This window comes from Trachymyrmex septentrionalis, unplaced genomic scaffold, assembly GCF_001594115.1.
Source record: "Trachymyrmex septentrionalis isolate Tsep2-gDNA-1 unplaced genomic scaffold, Tsep1.0 scaffold121, whole genome shotgun sequence".
NCBI lineage: Eukaryota > Metazoa > Arthropoda > Insecta > Hymenoptera > Formicidae > Trachymyrmex > Trachymyrmex septentrionalis.
The window spans coordinates 152,718-165,983 of NW_017304341.1; the positions used below are offsets into that span (position 1 = coordinate 152,718).

Consider the following 13,266-nt stretch of genomic DNA (forward strand, 5'->3'; position numbering starts at 1 on the left):
AGTAATGTTACAAAAGAAATATATTATTTCTCCTGTAATTAAATCAATTGATTACTATATGAAGAAGAGAAAGAGGGAAAAGAAATTTTATTACTTCGGAGCTTTATTGATTGCTACACGACTATTTTTATGATTTATTGGAATTGACGTTATTGATACTTTCTGTTTTAATTCTACTCTTGCCTTGCCATAACTCTTGTCTCGCGTCATAAAATACATTTGCAGCACACCACAAATCAATCTAGATTTGTTTAGCGATATCGACCGTTTCTCTCATACCGGACGAGAGTTCGAAGAGCAATTCCGGGAGACGTGAACGCGTTTAGCCCGGACGTAGTTGATTTATCGTGGGAGAAAAGGGCGGTGCGGCAGTGAAAGAAAAGGGTAGCTTTTCGACGAGAGAACGAGGCACTTCTGTCAATTACTACCCGTCGCGTAGGTAGAACGGTGAAAACACGTTTTATTCTCTGGCAGGTCGTACGCGACGGATAGATGTCACGTCATCGCCACCCTCGAGAAGCGATTACGAGAGGCAAACGGCGTCCCGTCTCGAAACCACCCTCGACAGCGCGTCCTCGATTCAACCGCATCGTCATTAAGTTACCGTCAATTAGAACAAATGCCAGGGCGAGAGAGCGTTCAGTATGAAAAAGCTCGCGTGCCTGTTGAAGAAAATCGGAAATGCCATTCGTCATTTGTCTACCCCTCCGAGAGAGCTTTAACTGCCCCCCCTGTATTTACGACGGAAAGTTTGTTGTATAGTTTCTTTTAAAAAAATTTCTTATATGCACTCTGCAATTGATTCTATGCAAAAAGTATCAAATTAATTACGTAGACATAAATTTACATCGATCGTATACATTCCTTGGTGTGCGTAAAAAAATTGTTTAGCATAAATACCTAACTGTAATTAAATTTACCGTAATAGAATCTGTTAAAGATAACTCGAAGCCATAATTCTCTCACGATCTCTTTCTATCGCGACATCAACGACTGTGAATAATTACTCGCGTGATACCTATGCAATCCTTGAATCAAAATAAATCGTCCACCGTGTATTGAGCCACTTTCTGTAATTAAAGGGAAAGGCCCGACTGTGTGAAACGTGATTCACATAGATCTAAGAGTTGTTTGACAGTCTTGATACACACGGGAGGACGGATATACGCGAATATTCTTATGCACGAATATTCCACGGGGAGTGTCGTGACACGCGTGCACGGTCCATTCATCTCGCTCACGATGTACGTGTGATTTACGAAGAATAGAAAAAAATAATAAATATTAAGAGAGAGAGAGAGCGAGAAGGAAAAAGAAAGAGAGGTACGCGATCTCGAGTACGCTATGGGGGTACGATAGGCAGGTGTCACGCCACGCAAGTGCAACCCCCCAGCGCGACGATTACGACGATTACCGGAGAGCCGGGAGGGTGGAGCCGCCTTTCCGTTGACACCGCATCACGAAGCACTAACCAGGTTATTTATGCCACCTCGTAAAACTTGTGGCGTGTCTGAACACACTAGTCGCCGCCACCACCCCCGTCTCGTCCGTCCCTCGTCGCACGGGGACCAATCTCGAATGACAGAATGGGGGTGGTGCAGTCGTGCCTTCGAGAATCGCGCGACTGCCTGACGATGCGGACTTGGCTCGACTCGGGCTCGAAGGTTACGAGATAGGCGGCAGTAAATACGGATAGACCGACGTGCGGGATTTAATGTGAAATATCGCATGCCGACCGATACGGCGGCGATATATATTCATATATCTATAACGTTAATATGCGCAATCGTACATGCGGTGGCCGCGAGAAGGGACTGCGAGTCTGGCATTTTCATGAGTTATGGGCGTCGCGCGCTATTTTTATTACGTGTCGGCATATCGTCCGGCGGACGATAACTGGAATACTTTTCCGGTACGAAATATCGGCGCGCTAGAAGGAAGTTTGCGTTGAAACACGAGCGTATAAATGACTTCTTAAGAATTTGCCTATGTTAATTCTTTTTCATTCTTTCCAGTGAAATCTCGCTCTAAAGAGTAAAAAGTCAGCTAATCTTGAAAGAGAGTGGTCCAATTTTCCATTTTTTAACAGTGAGATCTCACTCTTCAGAATAAGATTCTAAAAATTTTAAGTCCACTTTAACGATCTATAATTTACGGGCCAATTTCGGAACAGAATTCTATTTATAATTTTGCGTGGCGTGTAACATAGGAAACATTTGAAGAGGTATAAAATTCACGTATATGCAAAATATATATCAGGATTTCACAATTACACATTTATATTTAGGATATAAGCGATACGCAAAATTATAAGTAAAATTTTATCATGAATTTGGAATCGCGAAGTATAGATCGTCTGAAATGCGCTTTAGAGAGAAGAATTATAGGGTACCTACGAAGCGATGCAACGTACGTATATAAGATTCCTGTCTGCCGATTGGTCAAATTATTTGAGGGATCTTCTTTTTCAGTTACGATATTCGATGGAACTGGATTACGATGTGGTGGGCGTACCAGGTGGACCATCTTCTGGAATGATGGCGTTGCTACCACCGAGGGTAAACGTGTCTGCCCAAGGCGAGGTACCGGTCACTCTGCAGGTTTTCAGGATCAGGTTACCGTGCTCGGGTGTCGTTAGCGCTGAAATTCCTTTGGCGCTTAGATTGAATGTCACGGCGCCGCCCGGCACTAGATACAACGACACCATCTTGGTCTTCAAGAGGAACAAGATCTGCTTGAAAGGTACGTGCGGGTGCATCCAACTATCGGCGGTAGCCGATATTCCGCGCGTGACGGTTATGCGTGCTTGGGAACAATCGCTATAATAATTTTAAAAAATGTCCACAAGGCTAATCGCGCTTTATTATTCTCGTACATGAGAAAAATACGGAACCCTTACTTCATTATTCTTACACATGGAATTTTTTAGTACGATCTGAAATCCCGCGATTCTCATGGCAGCCGTGCATTAACCGACAACTAGATCCGGATCCTAAATATGATTTCTTTTTTCTTTTAAAGGAACGCGTTTTCTTCCGGTTACTTTATTCAGAATCCATAAAAAAATCATAACGACGCGCGCTGTTTGTCTCACTTAAAATATGAAAATGCTAAAGCGTGAATTATTTAACTCTTTCGCTTAGTGGCGTTTTACTGGCGTAATTAACATTGTAACTCCTCTCTTCAATTCTGAATAATGTTTATGCGATTCTTTTTTTCTCTCCCTCCTCTTTCTCTCCCTCTCTTGCTCTTTCAGATTTTATATTTATTTAATAACCGCAATCCCATTCCCCCTTAATTAATCAATAAATTTTGTTATAACACAACATCCAAAATTGTATAAATTAAATAAATTTTTTAATAATTCATGAAACACGTTAATTAATGGTTACAATATCACGCCGGCCTGGGGATTTCTGTGCCTCGTTATTTTCAATGGCAATATTGATCTATAGTGTATTATGTGAAGATTCATTTCAAAGGGTAATACTATTTAAGCTTTGTAATCTATATAACATATGTTACTCGCTTGTGAATGTCCTGCAATGCAAGCGGTTCGCGATGAAACGCGCTTTTGTTTATCTATACTTTAACGCCATTGCAGTGTGTTGATAATTATTTCGTTTACGTAATCTCGGATTTAATTAGCACGTTCGCAAACCCGGTTGAATATCTTCGTTACGACGAGACAGTTTCGACGCGGTCGCGATTAAAACAGAAACGCGCATTCATTTCGCGTCACGCGCAAACTCAATTTATCCACGCGATTTATAAACTCTGCTCTGATAACTTTGACGTCGTGATGTTAAACGTTTATAACGTGAATGAAAAGAATAACAATAACAGTTTTCAAAATGCAAAATAAAGCAGCTGCGAGCTAATCACGTTGATACGTCGATGTATTATTGAGAAGCAGCTCATATTCTATCGCAGTTGATACGGTATGAAATATGCGATGTTTTTATTGTAATAATATCATGTGTGGAGTACAATTGGTGATTACAATTTCAAAGTAGTAATTTATTTTATAGCAAACGCGCGGCAATTAACTCGAAATATACGTCGATTTTTGGGTCTTTCCTAAATAAATGTCATCGTATTATAAATGCAATTGCAAATTATGGCCGTTTAAGTAATTATGTTTAAATAATGAAATTATATATACTATGTATACGTTCAGTTTACGTTATGCGGGAGAAATGGAAATAACGGACCCGGACGAAAGTACAAACGTAATTTCCGCCACCACTTCCGACAAGGGTGCTCGTAAGCTTGTACTCATGGTACTTCACAGGCAGCTCTCTCTCGTCTCCGCAAACCTCATGCGACCTCGAAAATGTATGTTTCCTGAAAAAACAAACCATGCAGCAGATGAATGCAATCTGGAAAATAACCTTGATTTTCGTTCCTCTCTCGCGCCATAATAGTTTGTCAATACTCCATATAGATTTTGCGAAACTAAAGCGAATTTTTCATGCAGCTTTCGATAAAAGATCCATGGGAAATGAATTACAACAATGGGGCAAAGTAGTAGATACTATTTTTTTTTACTTTTTTTTTTACTTTTATTTTCTTTTTTAAAATGAGAAGAAAATTGATTTCTAATATTATAATTTCCGATTAAAACGTGATTTCGTCGGATAAAAGAGATAGGAATGAAAGAGATGCATTTTAAAATTGAAAATAAATCTTTGTATTTTATTGTTTAAACTGTTTTAAACTGTAAAGAATATTGAATAGATACGGAACCAAAAATCAAATGGAGATTTTTAAATTAATTACTTTTATTATTGTTATGTTAGTACGTTCATTATACTTTACGTACAATTATCTTAAAACTTGGCGAACATTCAAGTAACTGCACACCATAGTGTAATTGAATATTGCTCGTGTCGGAAAATACATGCATTTACGTGACACACAGGAAACGACCCGACGCTAGAGAGTAGCAACAATAAAGAGAAAGAGACGAAAAGAAGAAAAGAAGAAATAGAAAAGAAAGAGTAAAGAAGAGAGAGAAAGCAGCGCAGATCCGGATCCGGTTACCGAAGCGCAGGCGACGGTACAACAAAAAGCAATCCGCCGAGTAAAATTGAATCTCGCCGGGGGTCGGTGTATTTAATGAAAGAGAAGAGAAGGCAGAGGATCCCACCCTCGCCGAAGATCAAGAGGGTCGGCCGCGTAGAAAAACGAAGTAGATGGACAGAGGTGCGCGGAAAGGCAGGAAGAAGGACGAAAATAAGTAAGCGCCTCCGCGGTGAGGACCTTAGTCGCGTCTCGAAGAGCAGATTTCCTGCTTTGTCGAATTTGCTTCTTCCTCGTTCGCTCCCGCATCGCCAAAGTACTAGCCGGGCTCTGACGAGTCCTTCGGCGATCGTTTCGAGCTCGAGAGGACCTGCTGCAATCTGAAAGCGTCTTGAGATCACTCGAAAATAATCGAATTCTCTATATGGAGACTATATACTCGATCTTTGTGTAGAGTCTCATATATTGGAGAATTCACTGTCAAATCGAAAATAAAAAAGATTCAGTAATTCATACTGATTCTTTTAATCCTCAACTTCTAGCTACTTTAATATCTACAATTTCAGTCTTCGACGATTTCAACGGACTGAAAGCGTATTTAAGCGTTTTTTTTTTTCACGTATTGGAACGACGATGTATATCGTTTTCAATACGTGACATTTTCCATTTTTCAGATTTTTATACTGTTTTCAAATATTCAAATTATTTTACATCTCAAATATGTTTGAAAAATGTTGACGTTTTGAATTATCGAGTATTTTTGCAAGTTTTGCAAGCGTGAGCGTGTACTATGTGAAAAAGTATTGAAAACAAATATTTCGAACGAAAGTGACGCTAGTAAAAAATTTTATCTGACGTAATCCTGGAATTGCAATATTCAACATACACGAGCGCAAAGTTTTCTTTATCTAAATTGTTCTCGATATTGAAGCGTTTTATTTTGTATTATAAAATAAGCGTATATATATATATATCAGAGCGCGGTGCACAAAAGACGCAATTCTGTGATTTACGTAAGCCTCTCAGCATGACCAAATTTGTTTCTAAAGTCCACAGAGCTCGCGGCGAATAAGGGAATGCTATTCGTAGAGGGTCATCCTGTTAATCCTCCGGAGACTTAATTCTGGGCCTCCGTAAATCTCGGTTAAGGTCTGTTTGATGGTAGCAGATAGCATAGCTCGCCCGGATTTAATTGAGATACGCAGTCGCTCTTAACACGCCTTCCTGACTCCGTAGTCGCTCTTAAGTCCCATCCCGAAGTTTCGGAGGCGCGTCTCGCTTGCGCTAAGTTACGTCGATAGGTACTTCACTGTTCTTCGAGTGCTATGAGCAACATGATCGATTACTTATCCTTGTTACGATAGCTTCGCATAAGATGAAGATTATGTTATCTGCTACATGATTTTTGGATGATATATTGCACAAGTGATACAAAAATCGTAATGTAGTTAGAACCAAAGAAGCAATCCCAATCCCTTGATTTAAATAACATTTTATTATTTATAACTTTTATATGCGTGTAAAATTGTAAATCAATCCATTTCTGTGGTTGAATTGCTTATTGTTAGTTTCAAAATAAACAGCGCCTATATTAATGTGTGCATTTGATAAATAATGTATTAAATTGGAGTCAAATTTAATACATTTCTTCTGTTAAATTGTTCAACTCCATTGTTTTAATTGAATTACATGTTGAGTAGGAACAATGACGACCTATAGAATTAATTAAAAATGATTTAAATTAGATATAATTTGATTTTATGAATTAATTTAACAGTGTAAGCGATAAAAACGTTATGAGTATAGCAATCTTACGTAATAGATTACAAGTTGTAAGACAAAGTCGAGTTGTAACTACAATGCGTGTTCAGAAAAGCTAAGGAGAGAGAGAAGTATCAAGAAATATATATTACAAAATCTGACGTAGTTATGGTATATAATTCTAGAATTCTTTCGTAGAAATTGTGGAAATCTTTCCAAGATACTTGTTTGTATTTCGGACGCGTCCTAGCGTGCGAGAGGAACATTTTAGGAAGATAGAAGGACTCCGTGCAAAGGAACGATGCGAGTTTTGCCCCTGAGAAACTGCAGTACAGCCGCCGAAGACTGGTACGATTTATTTAACTTTTTCTTCCTGCTGCTTCCTGCACACGTCTCATCGCGCTCGAGCAAACTCCTTCTCGTCTTGCTCGTCTTCGTAACTCGTGTTCGCGATGCTCTACTTCGGCTATCACGCAACTTGCTTGGTTTACGTTATCTTGGCAAAGGCAAGAAGCCTGTTTCCTTCCTTTATGAAATGAGGAAATGAGCGAGGGAGAAAAAATAAGTTAAATATTATGCTTTATTGCAACCAGTAACGTATTTATTAGAAAACTGCGTTTACTATTTTTATAAAAACGTGAAAAAGCAATGCGACAGTAAGACCAATGAAATTCAAATTGAAAAGAATATGTATTGCACAATTAGTTAAACATTTAAATATCAGTCATTTCTATCGTAAGTAATCAAAAAGTGTAGGAATTTAAAACACGTATTATATGAAATATTCTCTGGCTGTATATGGACGGAATTATAATCGAAAGCTTCGATTACAACAAAGATTTTTATAATAAAAATGAAAATTTTTAAGATGATATTTCTTGAAACATAGTATATATTAATGGTAATTCAATATAGCATCAATAAATTATCAATTCAATCCCTAATGGTTAATTGTTTTCTTATCTGTACAAAGAAGAATTTCACGACGTGTATTGTGTCACGTCTTAATTTTCGAGGTGAGATTTTCTCACGCCGCAAGCACAATGCGTTTTTTTAATGCACTACGACGTACAGCTTAACAGAGAGTACGTCGTAGCATTTTTTTTTATTTCTGTAACCAACGTTACTTACTCGAATGAGATTGCTCTGCAACAAAAAGGTGCGGCTTTCAAATAACGATAGAGGAAAAATGTACGAGCGTTTTCCTGTGAGATCTTAAAAACATGTACTCAGCTTTGATTATTTAAAGAATGCAATTAGAAAAAGTTCTACGTTAACATTTCCCGAAATTTAAAGACATTTTACATTTCAACATTTATTCAGCAAACGGAAGAGAACGGAAGAAAACTAACGAATATCAGGTCAAGACTCGTAATTAAAGTTTCCAAATTGAAAGAGGAAAGTAGCTAGGTATTTATATAAAGAGATATGACAGTTCTGTGTGATGTCTTGTAAAGGCATATAAGAAATAATTATTTATTTCGCGAATTGTAAACGAGGAGAGAAATAGAATGTGATAATGGCGACCTTACTCGCTTATGGTGTACGTAAGAAAATAAGTTGGCTGAGAATGAAGAGTTGTTTTAGATTTCAGGCAGGTAATGCCGATGAAGAAATGCATTTAGGGATTATACGGCACTATAATCTCGGGGACGAGTTAAGAGTTGATGGAGTTTACTTAATTTTATCATGACGCTCCGAAAGGATGCGTCCCTTTCGTCGGCATATCCTAGTCGAGGCTGACGTGCTTGGTTCTTGAAAGCTTTTGAGCCCTCGCACTAAAGTTCCTCCGTCTAGGCCGCGTTATTTACCTTTATAAGAGACGACAAGGCGCCGCCCGTTCGATCCGAGTCTTTTCTTCTCGCAACGTGCACAAAAGGATAGAGAGAAAAGAAATATCAGAAAGCGAGGTACCGGCGGGAAAATGTAAACGCGTGATGCAACGAAGCAAAAGTCTCGACAAACTCGTCCTTTCAGACTTTCCCGCGAGAAACGAGAGAAACGCCAACTGAGCTTGACTAATTCGTCGAGATTTCTAATGAGGCATGTATTTTAATAAAGCAACATCATGAAAATTGCATCACAGTGTAATTCGTGAAACCCGAGTGACGAGTAATATAAAAATACTTGAAAAAAATATTCTATGGATTTTATGGTCAAAATAAATTAAAAAATTCGGGGTTCTAAATATATATAAAATGTTAAATAGGAAAGATTTTAAATTACATTAAATTTAAATGCTATTTATAGTTTAAACAATTTGTGGTAAAGAACAATAATCTAACGATAAGATGGTTGATACCTATGGCACGTGACCGCCATAGCGCACGAAAAATCGCTATGCGAGATAAAAGTAAATCGAATAAAATCGCGATGGTGGCTATACTTTCCGGAAAATTCGTGGTTTGTGGGCAACGATTCGCCATCAAAGTGAGAGCTCTGAGCACTTTCCATAGTTCGTCGATATTTCCGTTCGATAGTACTGCGATACGTATAAACAATGACTCGATCAGTGTCCAAGGGCTTGCCCCGATAGATTCGGATCTCGAGCACGTGGTTTGAGTGGAAATGCTCCAATTGACAAAATGGATTGTCGATACTATAATGGCGGTCATCCGAGTTTTGCAGATCAAATATGAATATAAAAACCTAACCGTTGAACGAAATGTGAAGAGAGTATACGCGAATTGCGTATTAATTATTGTTTTTATTGAAAATAAAATAAAATTAAAGACAAATTAAATTATATATTGACGTTGTTTATGTCACATTATTTACACGCTCTTTGGAAAGTTGAAGCTCGGTGAGATATATACTTCAGCTTGACGCTCGACACGTTGGAAAATTTATTTTCGGAAAAATGAAATCAATATTGTTTTTTTTGATAAACTAATTCAATTATCTTCAATTTATTTATAACGATAACTGAAATTCGTTGAACGAATCAATACTTGGTTCATTTTATTCTTGTTAATAAGACTGCGTAAGATACAAAATATGCATGGAAAATTCAACTACTTACTGTCAGATATCAAGTGGTAAATCAATCCCTTGAGTTAATTAACATATGCATTTACTAAATAATAAACTGAATTTGAGACAAATTTAATACATTTTTTCTTGAGTAAAATTGTTTAACTCCAGTGTTTTAGTGAAATTAACGATACTCGTATGTCGGATAAGAGTACTGATAGACATGATTAAAAATAACTCGAATTGAGTTATAAGTTGACATTATAAATAGTGTCAATTTATATTTACAGGTGTCGAGACTCCTCCCAGCAATGATTCGGTGCATTTGGAACCCGATCCGCTGGCGAATAATGCCGATGCACTTTACGTCGCTGCTATCTGTGCTTGCGCCTTAATTTTGGTCGTCGGCAGTGTTGCCAGCGCGTTATACATTCGCAACAGTAAGGCACGAGTTCAAGAATCTCAGTAAGTAGAATTTTATCAGTGAATATTATAATATTTAATAAGATTTAAGCACAGCATTTAGTAGAATACCGTAATAAAATGTGGCTTAAATGTGGTCGCATCTTCATCTCCCGTTTTCGCATTTAAACTGCAGTCCAGATTAAAAAGATGGGGAAGTCTAAGAAATTATAAAAGAATAAAAGATTTTTAAAATGTAAGCCAGCGGTGAATGGTTCAGCTCCGTAAATTCCTCGTCTTAATCTTTGCTTCGTCAGAATTAACAAAGTGCATATTATTAAAAACGCGGTGGTAAAACAAGTAACGAGATAGTAATAAATTCGCAAAAACACGTTACCGGTGGTACGCGGTTTTTCGAGCGACAGAAAGAAAGCGACATAGCGGAATAACGCCATCCGGCTTCTCATTCTGCCGCTTATTAAATTCGCGTTTCTAAAGATCGCGCTCGGTCGCACACAAAAATAAACGCTCGAGGAAAAGATTTTCATTACGTAAGACGCCACCGTAAGACGCGTCGTAAATGCCGCTTTTCCGCGTACCGCGGCGCTCTCATTTTCGGCAAAATCATTCGAGCGAAAAGTATCGCGGGCGCGAGTTTCGCGACGTCGCGAATTTTCTGCCGAGCATGAGAGATATACCTGACGCTGCGACCGCAATACCAGTCGAGGGGGTGCAAAGGGAGAGCGACAGAAAGATTTCCGCAACCCCGCGGGAAATTCGCGTGGATAAGCTGGATAGGAGGAACTCGTCCGAATGAAATATCCTTTCAATAAGCCGCCGGTGATCCGTCGGTCGCTTGGCACGGCAGCCGACATTTTATTGCATAGCTATGCGCACCCCCTTTCTCGTATCCGGGATCTTCTGCGGGAGAGAATGTAAGGAGGATGTTAGAAGGGTCGAGAGGATCCGCTTTTACCTCTCTTCCCATATTCGTTGTTTCCTTTTTTGCTCGTCGACCGCTCTTTACCGCGTACACGCACAAGTTGAATCTCAAGTAGAACTTAATGGTACCATTTTCACAAATTAACGTGTTCAATTTTTCAGATCAAATTAATATGCGTTCGACTTTTTTTTTTTTGAGATTACATTGACAATTATAACATTACATACACTGTTAAATAAAAGTATATAGTGTCAAGTTTAACTATTGTTTTACCATAAAATAATAATATATTGAGTATAATAGTGCAACATTCGTAAAAAATCTTCAGTCTTTTTTTCGTTACATTTTCATTCTGTTGTCTCCACTTAAAGCACGAAAATATAGTCTTTTTCTTATTTTATACTTATATAGCACATGAATGAATGAATTTTCATTACGATAAGATACAATAACTTTTATGGGTGTTTCTAATTTTTTCCGTGTTTAAATATTTTAAATCCTTTTTCATCCTTTAATAGGATTGCCCCTCGTTTTCCCGTCTACTGATTGTCTTTGCCCGAATATATTGAGCCCTCTGAAAATCCTCATCATGAATTTTTCTCGTTAAACGAGCGGATCGCCATTCTAGCGCCATTCCCCTCATTAACGATGAATATTATGCGAAAACTTCTATCCGCCTGCCTTTAAAGTTCGATCGTTACTTTCACTGTAATTATTTTATACTTTAGCACATCGAGTGTTCCATTTCAGTGCCTCTATTTCGAGGTGCATAACCGAGGAACTTGAATGAGATAGAAACCATGCTGCCAGGGAGTTAGGATAGAAACAAAGCTACTCTTGCTTCACTTTATTGCCATTTCCTTCCCTCCCTCCCTATTGTTTGTCTCAAAGAGGGAGAATTGTCTTTTACCCGGATATTTATTAGCTCTTTTGATGTTCTCCATTGCGAATTTTTCTCGTTAAACGGTAAGGAGAGGGATTTGTTCTTTCTACGAACTTTGCTAGTTTATTTCGTATTTATATGAAATACTTATTGCACATCCTTTCTCTTCCACGATAATTAATAACATCATTATTTAAAAAATTTAATTATCATCGTAGACAGAAAACTTTTTGACATACAGGTAAAGCAATAGAAAATAATGTTTTATTGCACACAAATACTCGATAAAATATTATAATTGCTTTTAAAGGACAAAAGGATCTGACTCTCATTGTTCTAATCAATCTCTGTATTAGACTACGCTAAAACGTAATACATAGAAAAATATATTACGGCTTGACTCCGGCTTTATTTTTCGCAAGATTAAAATATTGCACGGCGGTCTGTCGCAGAATTGAAATCAATATCCCACCATGGCACTGACCGTAGCATACGAAAAAGAAAGCAACAGATGTTCGCTCGAACAAACAACACGCAATTGGTCGGTGCGTGATACGAATGCGATCGAGCGCGATCATCTGTAACAATGTGATCTCGGATCGGAAGACATCAAATATTTATCGCATGGCGAAGTGGCCTTTATAAGGAATTCACGGGAGGGACGCACCCTTATTTTATATCATCTTTCACTCTTCTTTCCTCCCATAGGCCAATTGTCTCTCCCAGAGTCCCGGGATATATTAGCTCTTTTGAGCCTCCCCACTCTGATAACACGCAAAGAAACGACGAATCTTTGCTTTCCTTGATTCTCTCTCTCTCTCTCTCTCTCCCTCCCTCCCTCCCTCCCTCTCTTCCTCCTAGCTCTCCTTACGTCTCTACAACGTTTCACGTACACCCTCGCCGGCGGATAAAACTGCAGATTTTACATCCGTACGCTCGAACGAACACGGCCACCCTCGTCTCTCGTAAGCCCTCCTTACTACATCGAACTGCACGATGTACGAAAGGCGCCTTCGAGATTCGGCAAGCAGCGAAAAGTTTTCTCAAGAGTTACGCCACTCGCGAAACTCACGTCGAGACTTTGCTGCAGTCTTCCAACTTTTCGATTCCCTCCGATGAGATGTTTATTTTTTGTACTTCGGTATTGACTCGATTAGCTTTTCCGTAATAAATATCAGATTCAGAATATACGTCTACATGCATACGACATAATGATATTCAAGAGATATTCGTTCACACCGTGATCTTTTTATAGCTTATATTAAAAGTTAGCTCTCCC

At 38.4% G+C, this 13,266-nt stretch overlaps 1 protein-coding gene across 1 annotated transcript in view; it reads left to right on the plus strand.

Annotated features, from left to right (window-relative positions):
• The first annotated feature begins 2,497 nt into the window (after positions 1 to 2,497).
• Positions 2,498 to 13,266, plus strand: part of LOC108754999 (tyrosine-protein kinase Drl-like) — a 24,030-nt gene continuing 13,261 nt past the window's right edge. Inside the window, exons 1-2 of the mRNA XM_018497701.1 lie at positions 2,498 to 2,742; positions 10,050 to 10,224. Coding sequence (XP_018353203.1) covers positions 2,535 to 2,742; positions 10,050 to 10,224 — 383 coding nt within the window. The 5' untranslated portion in view covers positions 2,498 to 2,534. The remainder of the gene's footprint in view (positions 2,743 to 10,049; positions 10,225 to 13,266) is intronic.